The 23,266-nt window shown below is 38.4% G+C and overlaps 2 protein-coding genes across 3 annotated transcripts in view; one reads left to right on the top strand and one right to left on the bottom strand.

Moving 5' to 3' along the window:
* The window catches only part of STAG1 (stromal antigen 1), a 335,329-nt gene that overhangs the window by 176,624 nt on the left and 135,439 nt on the right, over window positions 1–23,266 (bottom strand). For both annotated transcript variants that reach the window (XM_004602955.2, XM_055127095.1), the window contains one exon: window positions 6,098–6,194. In XM_004602955.2, the coding sequence (XP_004603012.1) occupies window positions 6,098–6,194 (97 nt within the window). The remainder of the gene's footprint in view (window positions 1–6,097; window positions 6,195–23,266) is intronic.
* On the top strand, window positions 9,733–10,015 carry LOC101546261 (60S ribosomal protein L37a-like). Its single transcript, XM_004602954.2, has one exon. The coding sequence runs from the start codon at window positions 9,733–9,735 to the stop codon at window positions 10,003–10,005; it is 273 nt and encodes a 90-aa protein (XP_004603011.1). The 3' UTR covers window positions 10,006–10,015.

Here is a 23,266-nt window from a genome sequence, read left to right as displayed (position 1 = left end):
TCTCTCTCTCCACACACACACACACACATGCTTTAAGAAATATAGACTCATTTCCATTGTAGTGCTACTTGCAATAGCCAAAATCTGTAAACAACCAAAGTATGTAGTGACAGGTAAATATATAAAGATGTGTATATACACAAAATAAAATATAACTCAACTGTAAGAAAAGATAACATTTTGCTCTTGCAACACCATGGACATCATGGGAAAGTGTCACATTAAGTGAAATAAGGAAAAACAAATATACTACACAAGCTCAAAGATGGCACATAATCAAAGGAAGGAAATAGAAAATGTTCAATGCAAACAAACGTCTCTGGGCTTTAACAACAGAAGAGATTACCAAGAAGAGAGGAAGGGCTGAGCTTTAAGAATGGAGGGTCCAACTGTATCGTGGTGGGAAATTCTGGTACTATGAGTGTTTGGTTTGATATTAAAACAGTTTTTTATTTTGTTTTGGGGCCATATCCAGAGGTGCTTACAACTGGCTCTGTGCTCAGGAATTATTCCTGGAGTGCTTGGGGACGATATGGAATGCCGGGGATCAAACCCAGGTTGGTCATGCAAGGCAAGTGTGTTCTATACTATTGCTCTGGCCCCAAACAATGTACCTTTAAAACGTAACTATGCACACTTCTGTAAAATACTGTTACCTCAATAAAAAAAAATGAATAAAAGTCTCTAAGAGTCTACTAAAATGAACTACTTTCTCCCCACATCTGCGCCAGCACTGGTTGTTCTTATTCTTTTTGATATATGCCATCTCTGCAGTGTGAGATGGTATCTCACTGTTTTGATTTGCATTTCCTGATGATTAGTTGTTGGTGGGAATGACAAATGGTCCAGCCATTTTGGAAAACAATATGGGCATTCCTCAAAAAACTAGAAATTGATCTTCCATATGGCCCAGCAATAGCACTTCTGGAAATACACATCAGGGGCTCAAATACACACAGTAGGAAAAAAGTCTGCACTTCTATGTTTATTGCAGCACTATTCACAATTGCCAGAATCTGGAAACAAGCCAAGTACTTAAGAACAGACGCCTGGATAAAGAAATAATGACATATCTACACAATGGACTAATATGCAGCCACCAGGAAAAATGAAGTCATGAAATCTGCATATAAATGGATGCACATGAAGATTATCATGCAGAGTGAAATGAGCCAGAGGAAGAGAGACAGACATAGAATGATTTGACTCATTTGCGGTATATAAAAAAACACAGTAGGAGACTAATACCCAAGGACAGTAGAAACAATAGAAATGTGCACTGGTGTAAGGATTGGTGACAAAACATTGTATGACTGAAGCCCAAACATGAACAACATTGCAACTGTATCTGAAGGTGATTCAATAAAAAATGAATAAAATGAACTAAATACATAAAGTCCCAAATAAAAATTTCACAACAGACACGAGAACAAGAGTACAGTGGGTTGGTTGTTTGCCTTGCATGTAGATGACCCGGGTTTGATCCCCAGCATCCCATATAGTTCCCAAGCATCAACAGGATGATTCCTGAGTGCAGAGCCAAGAGTAACCCTGTATATCGCCAGATGTGACAGAAAAGGCAAAAAAAAAAAAAAAAAAACCAAAACAATTTTTCACTCATACACAAAAGTAGTTCATATAAGACTGAAAGGTAATAAGCACCAGGCCCAGGAAAATATCTCAAAGGGCTGGAGTGCATACTATACATGCAGAAGGCATCATGTTTGATCCCTGGCATCACCTGGTTACCAAGCATCAAAATTGGAGTTATCCCTAAGCACCAGTGTGAACCTAAAAAACTAAGTTAAGAAAAACCTAAGTAAGCGGAGAAAGACATTAAATAGCAAACTGAAAGAAAACAATTAAAAAGTTATAAATTCACTCACCACTGATACATACGTAGAGTTCTGTCTTTACTCTGTCCTCTCCCTCCCTACCCCATAAATTTAAGCAATAAAGTTATACAAGGGGTACTACTGGCATTTAGCATGTAGTGGTCAGGATGTCGTTAAACAGTCCTTTGAGACACCCCCCCTACTCAAATGGAAAAATTTGAAACCAGCTAACTATTGCACTTATAACTCACTTTTTCCTATTAGTTTTATAGTTTAAGCACTGATTCATAAGTTATTTTAGTCTTTATACCCTTTATACATGATACGGTTCATTAATTTTTGTCTGCACCTAAAATTATAGAACTTTCCTTCTTTTTATTTTTTCAAATATATGAAACATCAGGATAATTCTAAAAATCAGGACTACTCAAAGAGTAAATTCAAATTAAGTATTATTCCTTTACACCCAAATCCCCTCTAAACTTTTCCCTTCATTTCAATAGTCACACATCTTGAAAATAACCCAATCTCATAACTCTCACCTTTATCTTGTTTTTCTTTTTGCTCCATTATTTATATTTTCTCTCCCTGAACAATGTGCATATTTTATATAATCTTTTTTTCAGTTTGCATTTTGCTCATAGTAATGTACTCTGAAGATCACCTGACAGCAACCCACAGAGATGCAATTATTTTCTACAGTGCCACAAACTTCCACTGTGTGGCTATCAGACACTTTATTCAACCCACTATTCTACACAGGTATTTAAGTTTTCTAATATTTTTGAACTACAAATAATTATCACACTTGTATAACCCTCTGGACTTTTTCCCTAATTCTAGAGGGAAAACTTCATGTCAAAGTTATAGAAAATGGGTGAACTAAAAGATAAAAACAAATGGAGTGTAGATATATATATACTCCCAAATTTCTTTCCATGCGTGATTAACTATTTGTTGTCCAACAAACAACTGAACATTGCCTATTCCTTGAAAGCCAAGTGAAACAAGAGTTATAACTTTTATCAAACCGACAGCGAAAATAGTATTTAAGTTTATTTTGCAATCTGTAGTTCTCTTCCATGTTTTTAAGATCTGCTGACAAGGTCCAGAGAAATAGTACAAGGGTCTAGTTCAATCTCTGTTAACAAATGGTGCCACAGACATGATCACCAAAGCACTTCTGGAATGGCCTGAGTAATCCCTCAGCACTGCATTACCCAAACAGCAATGTGTCCTTAGGTGATCCCACTAAACCACCAGAGCAGCTGGCTGAGAATCACTAGACAGGGCCCCCTGGGCATCCTAAGCACCACTTGAGAAGACAACCTCTACCTCCAATGAGGGTGGAGGTGGAGGGGGAATAGTTTGGTTAAATATTTACTTCTTACTATTTCTGAATATTTTGAATATTTTAAAGTGAGGTACAACATGCTTTTTCTGTTAATCATAATAATAGAATGTGCAATGTATGGATTCACATAAAAAAGTTTTTAAATGCCTTTTTAAGAAATATTAAGATGGGGCTGGAGAGACAGCACAGCCGGTAGGGCATTTGCCTTGTATGCGGCAGATCCAGGTTCAGTTCCCAGCACTCCATATGGTCACCCGAGCACTGCCAGGAGTAATTCCTGAGTGCAGAAGTCAGGAGTAACCCCTGTGCATTCCCAGGTATGTCCCAAAGGAAAAAAAAAAGAGAAAGATGCTCAAAAGAGGAAAGGACAAGCAGTAAGAGAATTCATCAAAAATAAAGACGGGCTGGAGCGATAGCACAGCGGGTAGGGCATTTGCCTTGCACGCGGCCGACCTGGGTTCGAATCCCAGCATCCCATATGGTCTCCTGAGCATGGCCAGGGGTAATTCCTGAGTGCAGAGCCGGGAGTAACCCCTGTGCATCGCCGGGTGTGACCCAAAAAAAAAGCAAAAAAACAAAACAAAAATAAAGACAAAAATGGCTCTCAAACCAAAACTTTTGTTAACTTAGTGGGGAAAAAAACCAACTTGTAGAATATAATAGTGACAAGCTATGCATCTAATATTCAGTATTCAAAATATATAAAAACAACTTTACTATTTGTAACAAAAAAAAGGGGGGAAAACACCTGATATTTAAATGAACACACAACAGAGACAGACAAATGATACTACAGACATGGCTGAAAATGATTCATGAATACAAGCTTGGATAAACTTAAAAAAGCACCGCTGACTGAAAAGAAATCAGAGCAAAAAAAAAAAAAACTGTATAGCTCCGTTTATATAAAATGATTAGAAGAGGCAAATTCATAAAAGCTGAAAGCTGACTGATGCTTATCGTGGGGTTAGGAGGACAGAGAAAAAAATAAAGATTACTCGATCTTAGGCATTTTTCAGAGCATTTGAAAGTATCTGATGCTATAGCGATGGCTGCACAGAAATGTGAACACATTAAATAATGAATTGTACACTTTGAAATGGTTGTTTTGTGATGTAAACTTCCCCCTGACTTCTAAAAATCACAATGACTTAAAAATAACTTGAGGGGCTGGAGTGATAGCACAGCGGGTAGGGCGTTTGCCTTGCACGAAGCCAAGCCGGGTTTGATTCCCAGCTTCCCATCTGGTTCCCTGAGCACCGCCAGTAGTAATTCCTGAGTGCAGAGCCAGGAGTAACCCCTGAGCATTGCCAGGTGTGACCCAGAAAAAGAAAAAAAAACACACAAAAAAACTTGAAATCTTATTTTAAAATCATTGGTAAGATCAACACTCAAACACGTTAAATACACTGTACTAAAACAAAATAAATATTCTCATATACAACAGAAGGAAGGACACATGGGTATAATTCTTATAGGAGGAAATTTGGCAATATCTATTATCAAGTAAATACACCTCTCTATAGACACACTTTTATAGAAAAGTAAATCAGATATACACACTATTACACTCCGTAATAGCAAAAGACCACAAATCATATAAGTCATTGACACAGACTAGTTATTAAATACACTAATGTCCATACATACGAATAATACTGATGATACATAACAGCTTAGAAAACTCCTATGCACTACAATTTTTGTGTCATGGGAGACTATGTCCACTTAGAAGTAGAAAATTAGATGGACAGACAGAAGATGGGCATTTAACAAATTAAATTCTGTGGAGGAAAAAGAGTGATAGTGTCATTTTGTTTTACAACTTTAAAGTGAATTCTGATTCTAAAACTGAATTACAAAAGAAAAAAATTTTAAGACTACCAGTCTATTTATAATTGAAATCTAACACAAAGGAACACTTAAGTAGATTAGAAAAAAATATATATATAAAGCATATGTCTCAATGCTTTGGCTGGATCATTTTAAGATGTAAAATAGCCAAAAGCTTTTCTTCAAAAGCTAAATTTTACACCATTCTCCTCAATACTTTCTATGCTCTAGGATTCAGTCATAAATTCTACTGAAGGTCTACAATGTGTCAGTAAATTGCTATTTCCTTTCTTCTTCCTCTAACATTCCCTTTGCCTAAAATCAGTTATCAAACACAGCGGTTGCTTCTTCTGACATGCATTTCCTTACATATATCTTCCAATTCACACAAGACACAGCGCAAACTAGACCAAAAGTACATCCTTGTCATTCCAATAAAGTCCTGTACTTAGGCAATCAGACAGCAAACTGAAACAAGGCTGACTCAGTTGCAGGCATTTCAAGTGCGTAACAGCACCAAATACACTAAGTCCTTTAGTTCTTATTTTTGTGATTCAAGATCATATCTGACAGGATTCTTAGCAATATTAAATAAGCTAATGTATTAACACATAGTTTGGCACAGAATCAAGTCACTAAATTTTAACCATTTTACTATTCTTTTAAGACTAGGCATTTTATAAACTACTACTAGTCTATTTCCTGATTGGTTCTCAATATGATAGCCTCCTTTAAAAAGTATACATATTCTAACACTAATTTTTTTTTATATAGTAGACACTACCAACCATCATCAATTCCAATATATAGTGTATGCACAAATATTAATTATGGAAACATATAATCTAAAACTCAATGAATTTTTCTTTCAAAATTTGAAAATATTAAGAAAACTCATAGCAGCAAAATTGAACTGAAACAAAATGAGATCTTCTTAAACAACTTAATTTTACCCATCCAAAAAAAATTAGTTGTAATTCTAACAAAAATTATATATGACTAAGGGAAAGTGAAGTAAATGTGACACTGCTGGACAGACAGGATCAATGGAAATCATTAATCCGACATTCTGTACCTCGACATCCTGAACACTGGATAAAAAAGTTGATTAAATCCAGAAGTGCGATGTCCCTGTCTTGTTTATATGATTCAATCCAGTCATCGACCACGGACTGTGGGGAAAAAAGAATTAAAACTTCAAAAACAATTGATATTATACCAAATAAATACATTTTAATGTGTGATTTTCCGTGTCTATTAGAAAAAGGAAATTACTTACCTGAAATTAGTTTTCCATAACCAAGTAAGACAAGATCTAACTTTGGAGTTGTTTGTTTTGGGAGGGGAGTGCTTGATTTGGGATCAGACCTAGGATGATCAGGGCCCTGAGCTCAGGGATCATCCTGGTGAGGCCAAGGAGACCACAAAGGGGTGCTGGAGACCAAACTGCAGTTGGCCATGGACAAGAAAAGCCTACCCTACTCTCTAGAACAGGATTCGTTGTTTTCATATTAAAAGTGAATTCAATTAGTAAACCACAAATTGTAAGAGTCAAAGCATGATGTGAAAACAAAACACACAAAATAACTAAGTTTTCTTATGTATACAGTGTGTCAGAAAAACAGATTTATCAGTAGTCCATAAAAAGAATGCACAGCATATTTAACAAAGTTTGTTCCAGTAATATAAACATGTCTTATTATAACAGAATAAAAAGATTAATCAACCAAGGTGAAATAGAATGCTGGTTTATTACTGGACATCAAGAAAGTATCTTATAAAATTTATCAGACAAGTTTAATTAAATTAAAATTTTCTAGGAAAACTAGGGTTAAATTAAACATTATATAAAGAGAAAAACTATAAAGACAATGATTTTTAAAAAAAATACATAAAATATTTAAACTGAAAAAAGGAACAAGACAAATATGTAACCTAAATCTTCATAGTTTTTATGGGAACTATTTGAAAAATGCCAACTTTTTAATGCCAAAATTAACAGTATTTGTAAAGATGCTTCCTCTCTATTGTTGATAAGAAAATGTAACAATGTCTCCTAAAGTACTGCAAAAGATTAAAAATAGAAAAGTCTCACAAGATAAATGTAGCAAAGAAATTTTTATTATTATCTTTTTTGCTTATGGACCACACCTATGGCGCTCAGGTATTACTTCTGGCAGCTCGGGGGATACTACAAGGTACTAGGGATCAAACCTGGGTTGGCCATGAGCAGGGTAGGCATCCAGCCTCTGTACTGTCTCTACAACCAAAGAGATTTTTGGCATTTGACAATATGTAAAAAAAAAAAAAAAAAAAGTAAATGAGATGGGAAAGAGGGTATACAAGGACTAAGGTGTTTGCTTTGCACAAGGCAGATCTTAGTTTCATACATAGCACTGCATATGGTGCCTTGAGCACCACCAGGAATGACTCCTGAATACAGAGCTACCCTGACCATAAATGAGTATCTTGTTTACTATTAAAAAATCTACTGGATAAATTTAAGATATTAAAAAATATAAAACTTAAGAGGATATGAAAATGATCCAGCAAAAATTCTAGCAAAAATTCTAAACAACAACAACAAAAAATTGGGGTATTCTGCCACCATAGTGCTGCATTAATAAGGTTATTCTCATATACAGGAAAATTTAATATAATTCTAAGTAGCAAATTTAAGGCAATGATTTTCAATGACAGGTCGAAGATCAGTGCCAGTACACAGGAATAATCATATAGGTCCACTGTAAAGCAACTATAACATAACTATAATGGTTTTCAAGCCTTGAAGCATAAACTAGTGCCAATCCACAGGTAAGAAGTTGAAAACCATAAGAGTTTCCTTTAGTTCACTGTAAGATCAGGAGAAGTGTTAAATTTTACAATACAAAAAAACAAAAAATTGGCCCAGTAAACAGCGAAATGGTTAAAGCACTTCTGTGTGCCCAGCCAACCCAGGTTCAACCCTGGTACTGCATACAGACCCTCAAGCACTGGAGATCCTCCTGAGTACAGAATGAGAAGTTAGCCCTGAGTCCAACAGGTACAGCCCCCATAATAATAATAATAATAATAATAATAATAATAATAATAATAATAATGAGTTATAACATAAAATCAACTGAAATTATGCAACAGAGTAGGAGAGAGGAAGAATTAAGAAAGTTTATCAGAGTTTGGGGAGATAAACAATTCAAAGGGCTGAAGTATATACAGTTTCCATGTGGGAATCCTGAGTTCAGTATGACATCACATAGTTACCAAATTAAATAAGAAAATCAAATAAGACAAATACTACTGGGTGTGGTCCCCAAAATGGAAAGATCAAATCTTCAAAAATGAAGCAGAGTATAAAGTGAAGCAAGGAATGCATCTTCAACAAATGATGTAGAGAGAACTAGCCCAATCGCATGGGGAAAAAACAATGAACCTAGACCCATCTCATGCCATGCATACAAGCCAATTGAAAATGGAGTGAAGACCTCAGTGTAAGACTTAAATACATAAACTGAGGAAAACATGTGTAGAACCCTTACTACACTGACTCTACAACTATCTTCAGCAATTCAATTCTATTAATCAAGGAAACAAAAGCAAAGATAAACAAGTGACCACATTAAATTAAGAAGATTCTGTCCCACAAAAGAAAGGATGACCAGAACTGGAGAAATAGAACAGTAGTTAGGGTACTTACCTTCCACATAACTGACATTGGTTAGATTGCAGGCATCCTATATCATGTGATCCCCTAAGCTGAGCCAGGAATAAGCCCTGAGCACCACCAGGTAAGACCAAAGATGAAAAAAAATAACACAAAACAAACAACCAATGACCAAAATAAAAAAGATACCCCACAAATAGGGAGAAAATATATGCCCAACACTCATGTGACAAAGGGTTACCCAAGATAGATAAATCACTTGTGGGACCAGAGAGATAGATAGTACAGAAGGTAGAGCACTTGCCTAGCACACACTCAACTCAGTTCAATTCCTGGCATCCCACGGTCTTCCAAACCTGCCATGAATTGATTCCCAAATGCAGAGCCAGGAGTAACTCCTGAGCACCATAAGTGTGGCCCCCAAATAAAAACCAAATTAGTTAATTAATCAGTGACTTGTTAAACAAGATAAAAACATCACAACCATCCAAAAAATGGGTAAAGAGTTAGCAAAAACTTCCTCAAGTAAGATAAAGAGACAATAGGAAGATTAAAAAAAAATGCAGCACTATTCATCACTTGGATATAAGAAAAGACAAAATCAGGCCATCTGCTGCTACATGGATGGGTCTATAGAGATCATGCTGAGTGAAGTCAGTCAAAAGAAAGGGACAGATTTAAAATGATCTAATAAGTGGGATATAAACATAGTGAAGAAATAAATCCCCAAAGGCAACAGAACATGAACTGAGTTTAAGATAAAAGGGGTTGAATGGGGGAGTAGACATAGGTGTAGGGCACGATGCTGGAATATTGTGCGCAAGATACCCTATCATCCATCAACAGTATTATAAACTATGGCAATGAAAATTAAATAAGACAAATAAGTAAACTTGTAAATATGAAAAAAATTTTAAATTCTGAGGGCATCATGCTCAGAGAAAGGAAAATACTCTATTATGTCACTTATACATTCACTTACACACCAACATGAGACTATCTCATAAAAAAATTGTAAGACTCTGCGTCCTGGGCCAGGTGGCAGCTCGATGGCTAAACGCACCAAGAAGGTGGGGATCGTGGGTAAGTATGGGACACATTGCGGCGCCTCCCCCTGGATGATGGTGGAGAAGATCAGCCAGCACAACAAGTACATGTGCTCCTTCTTCGGCAAGACCAAGATGAAGAGACGGGCCGTAGGCATTTGGCACTGTGGTTCCTGCATGAAAACCGTCGCTGAGGGCGCCTGGACCTACAATACCACTTCTGCTGTCACAGTCAAATCTGCCATCAGAAGACTGAAGGAACTGAAAGACCAGTAGATCTGCCATCAGAAGCACTGCTAGGCTATAATAAATGGGTTAATTAAAAAAAAAAGTAAGAGATGTCTTACTTGTGTAAAAGTCAAGTGTTTATTGGGGCTGGAGCAATAGCACAGCGGGTAGGGCGTTTGCCTTGCATGTGGCTGACCCAGGTTCTAATCCCAGCATCCCATATGGTCCCCTGAGCACCGCCAGGAGTAATTCCTGAGTGCATGAGCCAGGAGTAACCCCTGTGCATCACTGGGTGTGACTCAACCCCCCCCCCACAAAAAAGTGTTTATTCAGATGATATTGTTACATAACATTTATGTAACATTTATTTAAGAGTTAAATAACATTTGTACGGAAATAAATATATAAGTGATGGATGTGGTGTTAGAATTATGTGCATGGGAAACCATCATTATTAGCACTGTAAGTCTCAGAAACACAACTGATAAAAATAAAGAAAATAAAACTCATAAAAATTTATCAGCAGGGGCTGGAGCGAGAGCACAGCGGGTAGGGCATTTGCCTTGCACGAGGCCGACCCGGGTTCGATTCCCAACATCCCATATGGTCCCCTGGGCACCACCAGGAGTAGTTCCTGAGTGCATGAGCCAGGAGTGACCCCTATGCATCACCGGGTGTCACCCAAAAAGAAAAAAAAATCAGTAAATGTATGATTTGTATACCTCTTTCATCTACCTGGGGCAGCATAAAAATCTCTTGGGTGAAAAGGGCTGCAAGCAGAAAAAGGGTTAAGAAAATAATGTAACTGGTGGGAGGGAGAACATATATTATTAGACATTTATCCAAATCTGGGGACTCCATAATAATAAGAATTCAAAGGCAAACAATGGACTTTGTTGATTATAATATTTTAATGTTAATGCCCATTCATGCATACTGAAAAATACTCTCTGTAATGTTAGTAATGTGGGGGGGAAGGGGGGGCAATGGGAATGCCCCTGCATGTATATGGGAAATCTTTGTCATTTCCTTTCAACTTAGTTGTAAACCTAAAAGTACTCTAAAAATGGTTAACACACAAACACACACATAAATCTTGTCCATTAACATCTAAGCACCCATGTTTACAGTCAATAGAGTAAGTGAATATGTTGCAAACCATAACTGAAACACAACTGTTTTTCTGCACAACTATTTACCGCAATAATGTAACAGTAAGGTATCTCACCAGGAAACCACTGTCACTGTCTAACTGTTTCCCCTGCTCCCATAATACTACATTTAAAAAAGCTTCCCTAACCTTTTGCCTGCTGCTCCCTTATTGCAGGTAAGTTTGCCTCCACCAGAACAAGCGGCAGAGGCCCTCCCTTCCAGTTAGATGCCAACAGCCTCCACCACAGCTCCTGAAGTGCACGGCTGCATAAGCAGCTGCCTGACAGAGCTACTCAACAATTACACGGTGCTCGATGCTCGTAGTTTTGCTTCCTGACATTCGGTGAAGATGGGCAGAAGAAAAAGAGCCTCCAGCCAAATCCCTCAGCATCTTTCAGGGAGTCGAACTACAAAGACTCACCCCATCAACAGAAAACCAATAGGGAAAACATGTAGAAATGCACCAAGCTCAATAAGCGAAAATAATTGTCACCAGAGACAGAAACAATACCAGCTACCTCAGTAAACTCTCTGACAGTGACTTTACTGACATGTTCAGGATGTTTAATGAATCAAGGAAACGATGGCAAAGGTAGCGAAACACAAGTATATGGCCTGAAATGAGAAAAAAAAAACTGCAATAATTTGAAATGGTGATATAAAAACATTTTATGTGAAATGGTGATATAAAAATATTAAAACCTCAACGGAAGCTCTGAATAGCAGGTAAGAGCAGCTGAGCCAAAAAGATCAAGGGCCTACAAGATGAGAAGAAATAAACTATGAGTAAAGAGCAGAAGGTGGAAAACAGTGTGAAAAGAAATGAGAGCATATCTGAAAACTATGGAATGAGTTCAAGAGGAATCCCTGAAGAACAGGAAAGCAAATGTGATGAAAAAACAATAAAGAATCCATTGATAAGAATTTTCAGAGTTGAGGAATAAAGATACTAAGATCCAAGAGACCCAAATGGTTTCAGCAAAAACAGACCTAACAAAAGCCCAAGACTAATTACTATAGTCAAAGTGAGATTATATTCTAAGTGAGAAAATTCAAAGATACTGAATATTGAACACAGCAAGATAAGAAAAAAATTTAAAAAAGAACAAACAAAAAGTCCATAAGATGTAAAGCAGATCTATCAAATAAAACTCAGTGAGCCAAAAGACCATGGAAGGATATAGTACAAAAACTCAATGAAATGAACACCCCACCAAGAATATTGTATCCTAATTATATTAACATTCTAACTTGAAGGAATAATACATAGTTTCATGAACAGACAACAGCAAACTTAAGGAATTCATATCCTTGAAACTAGTTTCGCAAAACGTTAAAAGAGCGCCTCTTAAGGACAGGAGACATTCCCCAAATGTGGTGTTGCGTTTGGCAATCACTAATGGTGTACATGCTTGCCCTCAGCTAGATTAACAAAGGTAAAAATACAACTATCACCACAGATTGACTTTTATTATCTTCCGATAACTCCTTTTACAATTTCCTTTAAGTTTTGTTGGGGCAAATAACATAAAATAAATGTTATATGCCTGCTAAGGACAGTCAGGTTGGGGGGGGGGGGGTTGGAAGGGTACCTGGGGACATTGGTGATGGAATTGGTACTGGAATGTTCTAAGCCTGAAACAACTATAACTTGAACAACTCTGTAAACCACGGTTTGTTAATTAAAAATGTTTTTCCCACAAAATGGCCACCACCCATTTTTTTGTAAAATCTGCAAAAATTATGAAACAAAATAAATGTACGGTGAATCACTGTCATCCCATTGCTCATCGATTTGCTCGAGTGGGCACCAGTAATGTCTGATCGTGAGACTTATTGTTACAGTTTTGGGCATAATGAATGCACCACGGGTAGCCTGCCAGGCTCTGCCGTGTGGGTGCGATACTCTCGGTAGCTTGCCAGGCTCTCTGAGAGGGGTGAAGGAATAGAACCCGGGTCGGCTTCATGCAAGGTGAATGCCCTACCACTGTGCTATCGCTCCAGCCCATACAGTGAATACTAAAAGAAAATACAATTACATGTCTAAGCAAACATTTGCTAAGACGGCTTTGCAGGGTGGTATGCTACTATGGGTGACAGTGGTGGCTGGACGTTACGGATAAAACCACAGACCATATAAACATTGCATGCTTAGGCTACACTACAATTCAAATACAAATTAACCTGAGCTTACCTTAACAACCTTTTAATATTATATACTTTTAAATCTATTTTATCTTTTGATTCTTTAAAATAATAGCTAAAATCACAACAAAAATATTTTCTTTTAATCCTTGTTCTATAAGCTTTGTCCTGCTTCTAAATTTTGGGTGTTTACTTTTTAAATTTCCATTTTAAAACTAAAAAAAAAACATATGCCACTGTCACTGTCATCCCGTTTTATGTAGATTTACTTGAGCGGGCACCAGTAATGTCTCTTCCTCCCAGCCCTGAGATTTTAGCAACCTCTCCTTACTTGTCTTTCCCAACGACTGGAGGACTCTTTCAGGGTCAGGGGAATGAGACCTATCGTTACTGTTTTTGGCATATCGAATAGGGCACGGGTAGCTTGCCAGGCTCTGCCCATGCGGGTGGAATACTCTTGGTAGCTGGCTCTCTAAGAAGTGTGCGTGTGCATGTATAAAAATTCTTTATGATTTGTTGCCTAGTATCTGAACCCCACCAAATATAGCATTGTCCTCCAGTTGTTCAACAATTTGCTTGAGTAGGCACCGGTAATATCTCCACTGTGAGACTTGTCTTTTTGGCATATCGAATACGCCACGGGGAGCTTGCCAGGCTCTGCCATGTGGGTGGGATACTCTCGGTAGCTTGCCAGGCTCTCCGAGAGGGACGGAAGAATTGAACCCAGGTCGGCCACGTGCAAGGCAAATGCCCTACCTGCTGTGCTATCGCTCACCAAATATGGTGTGGTAATTATAGAAAATTGGTAGGAAGTGTTTTATAATGTGTCCGGAAAGCGGCCTGGAGAGTGGTAGCGGTTGGGTAGTGGAGGTCGGTACTGGGGCTGGGTCCCATTTTAAAACTAAAATAAAACATATGCATTAAGATTAAATAAGCCCATACAAGGTTGCGATCAACATCATTTTCCCCTACCTTGACGTATCATCCCACTGAGGGGCAATTCAAGGAATTGTCATTCCCTATAATACCAATGCCTTCTTCTAAAATACATTCTAAAGGATTTTCCTGAGGCTCTTCTAGAAAAGATATAGCACTTTCTAGAAATGTGTCTATAGTGATTTGCTTGTTTTTCTCCTCACAGATTTTCTCTTTTAGCAGATATACACTATGCACATTCTGCTTAATTCCTTATTCAGGTTTTACAGTACATGCTGCCTGAACTTTTATGAAGCTTCACTGTGAATTCTGAGTTCTTTTTTGTCTGTTCATGGAGTTTTCTTCTGCTTCGATTCTGAATTCCAATTCTCGTTTTTGCTTTTTTCTTGCGATACCTGGTTGTGCTCAGGGCTTTCTCCTGCCTCTGAGCTCAGGGATCACTCCTGGTGGGCTTGAATGACCATACAGGGTACTGAGGATGAAATCCAGGTTGCACATGACCACTGTACTATCTCTCCAGCCATGATTCCCTTATCATTATCTATTGAGTACCCCTCAGCCTCCCTATCCACACCCCAACTTTTCCAGTTTTAACAACTACTCATCAAACAATTCCTTAGGAAAATACTCAAGTCATCTTCATCCACACTGTGCTAAAGCTGCTTGCCACCTTGATCTCAATCTTTTACAACCTCTTCCAACTCTTCTTTTAGTTGCCACACATATACTTCTTGGTAATAGTACCCTAAGGTCAAGCCATATAGACAGATAGATACACGCTGGATGTAGTCACAGATGCAATCTTTCCAGAATTACATATGTTCCTCAGTTATAGCAATAGCCCCCAGAAGTTCTGCACATAGAGTGGCTATAACATTTCTGTAATCCCTTGAGCCAATGGCTGAGTTAAGACATGGTACTGGAGAAAGAAACCCAACTCTGATAGATGAAGATCAAGCCAGAAAGTAATCATGTATAAAGGAGCATTAGCAGCAACAAGCAAAGTCACGACAAGCATATTATTCTCCAAGTAGTATTTTTCCATTTCTGCCACAGCAATTCTGGAGAGAACTTAGAAGAGAAGCATTTATAATATCTATCTTGCAGATGTTCTCATCAGAGAAATTTTGGCAAATGATAGCTAGAATATGCTTTCTTGATATACTCTGCATCACATTTCCACTCAGCACAAAACTGCTAAAATAAGCAAGGTAACGCAGATTGTAAAGGGAAGTATAAGGTTCTGTAGAGCTTATGGGAGAAGACAAACACAAAATTTTTTAACTGGACATTTACCTGAGACTAGTATATAAAAGAAGGGAGGAAGGGTGAGAAAGAAGGTCAACCTAGAACAATTAATATTTCTTTCTTTTAAAAAAAAGAATACAACTTCTTTTAAGATTTTTTTGTTTTTGCTTTTTTTTTTGTGTGTGGGGGGGGTCACACCCAGCGATGCTCAGGGGTCACTCCTGGCTCTGCACTCAGGAACTACTCCTGGCGGTGCTTGGGGAACCATATGGGATGCCGGGGATTGAATCTGGGTCAGCCGCATGCAAGGCAAATGCCCTACCCACTGTTCTATTGCTCTGGCCCCTCTTTTAACTAATTTATGGTCAGGCCACAGCTGGCTGTGCTCAAATGTTCTGCTGGGGATCAAATGCAGGTCACCTGCACTCTGTATAGTACTCAAAACTCAAATAGTAGTGACCCATGAACATAGTTAGGTGTGGTACAAAAACAAAAGAGATGAAAGGGCAAAAAAAAGAAAAAGCCTCATATGGCCTGAGAACATGCTTTGCATTTGCATGTCCCATAGTTCAAATTGATACACTGTGTGGTCATGCAGGCATGTTATAAAACTGAAGTCATAAAATTTGTTCATACATAGAAGAAAATGAAGAGGGTCATGGTGAGTGAAATGAGTCAGTAGAAGGTCAGACATAAAATGGTCACACTCATTTGTGGGATATATGAAAAAATAAAAATGTAAGAATAATACCCAATGACAGGGGCTGGTGCAATAGCAGAGTGGAAGGGAGTTTGCCTTGCACGAGGCAGACCCGGTTTCGATTCCTCCGCCCTTCTCAGAGAGCCCGGCAAGCTACCGAAAGTATCTCGCTCCCACAGCAGAGCCTGGCAAGCTACCCGTGGCATATTCGATATGCCAAAAACGGTAAGTCTCAAGATGGAAATGTTTCTGATGCCCGTTCGAGCAAATCGATGAGCAATGGGATGACAGTGACAGTGACCCAATGACAGTAGTAACAGCAGTCAGGAAGATGGCTCCATGGTAGGAAGCTTGCCAGAAGTTGGAGACAAAGAAGGGGCCGCTACTACAATGAAAGCTGTAAATGATCACTCTGGACAAAAACTGAGTGCTGAAAGGAGGCAAAGTGATATTGCTTTGTAAGTGATATTGTAAGTGAGTTGCAAATCATAGGCAGAGATGGGGGTAGGTGTCTGCCAAAGAGAAGGCTGGGGATGGGAAGGGAGAGGAAAATTGGGGACATTAGTGGCAGGAAACCACAGTGGAGAAGAGATGGGTGTTTGAACAGTTTATGACTGAAACCCAATCATGAACTCTTTAATTCTGTACTTCAGTGTGATTCAATTTAAAAAACAAAACCCAAACTCCCTTCCACAGGATAAGTCGCATACTTTTATAGGCCTATTTGTATTTTCCAAATTAAAGATGCATTTTTTTCTTTTTTTGGCCACACAGCATGGTGCTCAGGAGTCACTCTTGGCTCTGCACTCAAGAATTATTCCTGGTGGTGCATGGGGGACCTTATGTAATGACAGGGCTTGAACATGGGTAGGCTGCATGCAAGGCAAGAGCCCTTCTCACTGTACTACAGCTCTATACCCTTTCATTTAAATGTTCTTAAGTTTCTTTCCTCTTACTAAATTTTATATTTGTAGGCTTTAGTACAGCGGTTGGGCGTTTGCCTTTCACGTGGCCAACCAGAGTTCGATTCCTCTGCCCCTCTCGGAGAGCCCAGCAAGCTACTGAGAGTATCGAGCCCACGCGTCAGAGCCTGGCAAGCTACCCGTGCGTATTCGATATGCCAAAAACAGTAACAATAAGTCTCTCAATGAGAAATGTTACTGGTGCCCGCTCGAACAAATCGATGAGCAACGGGATGACAGTGACAGTGACAGGTTTTACCTACTTCATAGAAACTCCAAAATACATTAGCACAGACTTAAAAACAAAAGTTTTATGACAGGGAAAACATAATTAATTACAATAAGATCCAAATACAAAATAAAATTTAATGTATTTTATTTTAGATGCCAGAGTTGAAAACTTATTTATACAAATAATAGGTAGTTTGCGATATTGTATTAAACAATTTCCATCTGTTTACATAGGCTAAAATCATATAGCAATTATCAAAAATTGACTTACTGCTTTATTTTCTGATGATTCTATTTGCCAGTCCTTTATATTTTGTTGGAGAAGGTATTATAAAATAAATTGGTTATATGCCTGTGAACGAAGCAGGCTGGAGGTAAGAAGGGAGACTGGGCCACTGGTGGTGGGAATGGGGCACTGGTGCTGAACACTGTAAGTCGAGAACACCTAAATTATTAACAACTTTGTAAATCACTGTCTTAATAAAAATAATTTTTTAATCATTTCGTTAGTCAACTAATGGTAACAAGAAATATAAATTAATTATTATGGACTTGCTATGGGAGCAGGCTTGAGAAATGGTTGGGAAAATGAAGATAGTGGTGAGGGAAGGTGACAGTGGTGGTGGGATTGGGGTTGGGATGCTGAAAGCCTGTAACAAATCATCACTAACAACTCTGTAAACCATGATGTTTAAATAAGGGACCATGGTCAGAATAAAGCTAAAAATACTGAGTAATGGATACTTGAGGCCCATTGTTGTTACTGTCTTTGGCATACTGAATACGCCACAGGTAGCTTGCCAGGCTTTGCCGTGCGGGTGGGGTACTCTTGGTAGCTTGCCGGGCTCTCCGAGAGGGATGGAGCCGTTCAGGGTGGCCTCCAATCGCCCTTATAGGTGTTCCCATGGTTCACACCATATTTGAAATCCATCAAATATGCACCCGCTCGAGCAAATCGAATTCTGGCTGGCTCACTGAAAGTTAAATATAAGATTAAGATACCATATTTCCCTGGCACAGACATGAACAGAAAAAAAGAATGAATTTAGGGAAATAGAAATGCTAAGCTACTTTAAGCTGATGAAGCTGGCCTCATACTGAACAGGTACTCTTGAAATACAAGATGACTGACACCTGTTTTTTAGTAAGACATTAGCAGAAGCTGATAATGAAAAAAACCTTTTAAAAATGTTCCCATGATAACATTACAGAATCTCAAGACTTTTGAGGTTTGGATTACATAAATCTGCAATTCAAATGTTTGTATTACACCGGTGAAGGGACAGGTGTTGGAACACTGTATGACTGAAACCCAATCATAAACAATTTTGGAATTGTATTATCTCTTGGTGATTCGAATACATAAATATTTTTAAAAGTTTGTGTTTCATAGGGCTGGAGCGATAGCACAGTGGGTAGGGCATTTGCCTTGCAAGCAGCTTACTGAGGTTCGGTTCCTCCGCCCCTCTCAGAGAGCCCGGCAAGCTACCAAAAGTATCTCGCCCACAAGGCAGAGTCTGAGGCCGAGATCTCCAAAGCTGCTTGGATCAGGACTCGGCCTCTTCCACCCAGATCCCCTACTTTCCAGTAGCTAGGCAGTCACACCTACAAACTGCCCCTGGCACTGTGAAATCCCATCAATGGCCAACATCCTGAGACTATAAAACCAAGCTCCCAGAAGCGACATCTAATAGCCTAGCTCTCCCTTTTGGAGAATCTGACAAGCTACTAAGAGTCTACTGCCTGCATGGAGAGCCTGGCATATTCATATCCAAAATACAGTAACAGATATATACATATATCTTGGAGAGCCCGGCAAGCTACCAAGAGTATCCCACCCACATGGCAGAGCCTGGCAAGCTACCCATGACGTATTTGATATGCCAAAAACAGTATCAATAGGTCTCATTTCCGTGACCCTGAAAGAGCCTCCAATCATTGGGAAAGATGAGTAAGGAGAGGCTGCTAAAGTCTCAGGGCTGAGTGTAATAGAGACGTTACTGGTGCCCGCTTGAATAAATCGACGAACAATGGGATGACAGTAATACAGTGATATACACATATATACACATACATATATATATACATATATATAATTATTTTTTATTTAAAGAAGTTCTGTGGAGCCTGAAAGGTAGTACAGGAGATTAAGGATGACAGTGATACAGTGATGATTAATTCGGAGAAAATATGTGTGGCAAAGTCATTCCTGGCTCATACCATGACCCTGCAAAATCCTTCTCCTTTAAACTTTTGAGCAGTCACCAAAATTTTAACATGATATATTCTAGCACTCAATACAAGATCTACAAAGTAGTTTCTACAGAATCAGAATCACATTAAGTCCAAAAAACTTGAAATGCTCATAAACAAAAGCATATTTAAAGTAATTTTATACCATTTCAGCCTGATTTCATTCTCATGAGAAATTCAAGCAAGAAAATAATTACCAATAACGAAACTATAAGTGGAAGCTATTTACTGATTTGGCCAAGATTATAATGGAACTTTCTATTTCAATCCTCTGACAGTGTAGTATTTTACCCACCATAGGAGTTAATTATAGATTCACCAAAGCAAAGAACACCTGGAGAGCCTTTCCTTAATGTTCAAACAATATTAAGACAATTTTATTATGAGTCCCAAGTTCCACAGATCTTAAAAGATGATTCTGTAATCTGTATTATGTACCAGGACTAAACACACACAAGTTATCTTGGCTTTTCCCTTTTCTCTAAAATTCTACTCCTCACATAATAACAGATTTACTTTCTTCTTCTTCCTCCTCCTCCTCTGTTTTTTGGTGCTTCGTAACTTTATAACCTAGTTATTGTCCTATCAAAGCCACTATGTATGTGTCAGTGTGTTAAGCAGATCTACGTTTAAAACCTTTGTCAGGGCGAAAGAGCTAGCTCAATGGGTTAGGAGCCCATGTTACTGGGTTCATTTTCTGGCACTATGTATCTTCTTTTTTAGTACCATTGGGTATGGCCCCAAATCAAAAGAATAAAGAATACTCTTGTCAGGTAGCATACCTTACTACTAACCACTCTTTTCTTTTTGTGGCATCCTGACCTCTACAAACTAATACCTTCTCCATCTCTTGTAATTAAATCTTTGTTTCTTAGTTTATTCCTCTCCTCTGGAGCCAATATCCTGAGGCATTTCAATATTCTTGTTCAAGAATGTCCAATATCTTAAAAACTTAAATTTTTATATCTTCTGAAAATTGCCAATACTTTTTTTTCAAAGTCACCATTCACAACTGACACATTCGGAATTACTACATATTAAATATCAATTTAAATACTACCTGATATAACCTCAAGTTTCTGTCCATTTAGCATAAATACCCTAACACCAACAATAAGCCTTTAAAGCCTCACAAACTTTAGTCCTGTAACTACTTTTTATCATAATGTAATTTCCCTATTAATCCTGTGGATATCAAAACAACTTATCATATTTTCTAGAACATATACAGGATGAAAAAGGGTGCTTGAGGATAGTGCTGAGATAATTAAGTGATTAAATGTACCTGCCTTGTAAGCATGAAGCATTTCGTTCAATCTCTGATGCCACATATATCAAGCAGTCCCAGAAGCTTTACTTGACTGGACCCCTAGGTACAGTACAACATTTGTACCAGGTACATGTGAGCAAAACAACAAATCCAGGGAAGCTACAAGTCTCCATGTGTAAGTACCACCACCAGATGAAAAAGCCCCACAGTGGAATCCCATTTAATTTTTTTCTCTTCTACTTCATTTCAATATTGATCAGCTATATCTGGGATTTATAAAGAAATTACATCAGAAATATTTCACCTAATAGTTCTTTACGATACTTCTGACATCTTTTATAAAGTCCTTCTGGTGCTATATAACCAAGAAATAATTTGCAATGGTATATAATGTGGTAAAAAGTATGAACTGGCTGGTACTAAAGAATTAAGAAGCTATAGTTACAGAACTATAGGCGTAACAAATTTAGTCTTTAAAGCCACTAATAGTAGACTTCTCAAACTTCTATGGGTGTACATAATGTCATGGACTCTAATAAAAACACTCCTGCTATAGTTAAATCAAGAAACACACCAAAGCAAGTGTCCCTGGGAGTGATGGAGAAACTCTGGGATACCATAGAGTTTTAATAGGGATAAAGAGTTCATAAAGGTGATGCTTGAGAATGTGAATTCAGATGTTTCTGAGAAGAATTAGAAAACATTCATATTTTAGCTCCATAATATAGACTACACTTTATAAAACTGGTAATTCTAAATCATTCTTTGTTGTATTTCAAGTATCTTTAAACTTCTAAACACAATTGGGGGTGGGGGGTGGGGGATAGTACAGGAGTTAAAATGCTTGTCCCACATGTGGATGAAGTAGGTTCAATCCCAGACTTCAAAAAATAAGTCCTGAACACAGCACAAAACCTCACCCCCAAAAGTTTCTGGAATCAACTAAACCCGACATTTTAATTTTTTACACTGAACAGCAAATTCACATCTCCAATATTGAATTACAGAACTATAGGCGTAACAAATTTAGTCTTTAAAGTCACTAATAATTTCTATACATTTCACTCATTTCAATAACATCAACTATCAGATTTATCACTCTCCTAGTCTACACTCATGTTCTCTGAATATGCTTGTGCTATTTCCAGATTAAGAAATCCTCTGCAGCGAGGTGGGTGAGAGCCCTCCCGTCCCAAGGGACCCAGCCCCAGCAGCTGAAAACCTCCACAACCCAACTGCTGCCATGCTCCAGGCCACTCCCCACAGGCTCAGGTCTAGCCTCATGCACAAGTGAACCTATTCCTGGATCATGTGGCCGCAAATGACACATCATAAGACACTCCCTACCCATTCTCCAAGAGTACTACACCACATCTGATGGGGTTCAAATAGTAGGCAATCAATCTTAGACACACACATGGAAGTTCACATGACTCAACCTTTAACATGTCAGTGATATCCTAAAGATAACCTAAAGAATGTCTTAATGGCCCCTCACAAAACAGAACAATCTTTATACTGTTTCCTTTATGGATATATTTTTGTAGCATTTTCAGCGGTTTTTCATAACAAAGAATATAAAATATACTATTTTGTTTGTGATTTGGGACAGGGATTAGGATTTTGGATGAAAACATCCCAAATATGGTGGTGAGAATGTGTACTTGTGGTGGGATTGGTGTTTAAATATTAAATGCAATCAAATATTGTTAACTACCTTATAAAAAATTTCTTAAAAAAAAAGAAAAAGAAAAAAAGAAATCCTCTGCAAAATACATCCAGGGGACAAAGCTACAGGCTTATCGGGCACCCCATATGGTTCCCCCAGCAAGTCTGCCAGGAGTGATTCCCCGAGTGTACTAAGCATAGCCAGGTGTGACCCAACACACACACACACACACACACACACACACACACACACACACACCCAGATGTTCAACCTGACCCAACCCCCACCACACACACCAGATGTCCAACCTGCTAGATAGATCCTCTGTATTACAAATAACAAGTACTAAGTGTAGCCAGGTATGACCCAACCCCCCCCACACACCCCAGATGTTCAACCTGACCCAACCCCCTACACACACATACCCCCCAGATGTCCAGACTGCTAGATAGATCCTCTGTATTACAAATAACAAGTACTAAAGATAGCCACTGTGTGACCCAACACACACACACAACACCACCCCCGCCCCCCACCCACACCTCAGATGTCCAACCTGCTAGATAGATCCTCTGTATTACAAATAACAAAAGAGATTTTAAACGGGTGATGTCAGCGATAGCACAGCAAAGGGTAGGGCATTTGCTTTGCACATGGCCAACCTGGGTTAGATTTCTCCGTCCCTCTCGGAGAGTCCAGCAAGCTGAGAGAATCCCATCCACATGGCAGAGCATGGCAAGCTA

The sequence above is a fragment of the Sorex araneus genome, chromosome 2 (genome assembly GCF_027595985.1).
Source record: "Sorex araneus isolate mSorAra2 chromosome 2, mSorAra2.pri, whole genome shotgun sequence".
NCBI classification, from domain to species: domain Eukaryota; kingdom Metazoa; phylum Chordata; class Mammalia; order Eulipotyphla; family Soricidae; genus Sorex; species Sorex araneus.
This window is presented reverse-complemented; position numbering and strand designations above follow the sequence as displayed.

Bases quoted from the DNA above. Each gene is read 5' to 3' on its own strand.
- LOC101546261 (XM_004602954.2), top strand. From the start codon at position 9,733: ATGGCTAAACGCACCAAGAAGGTGGGGATCGTGGGTAAGTATGGGACA.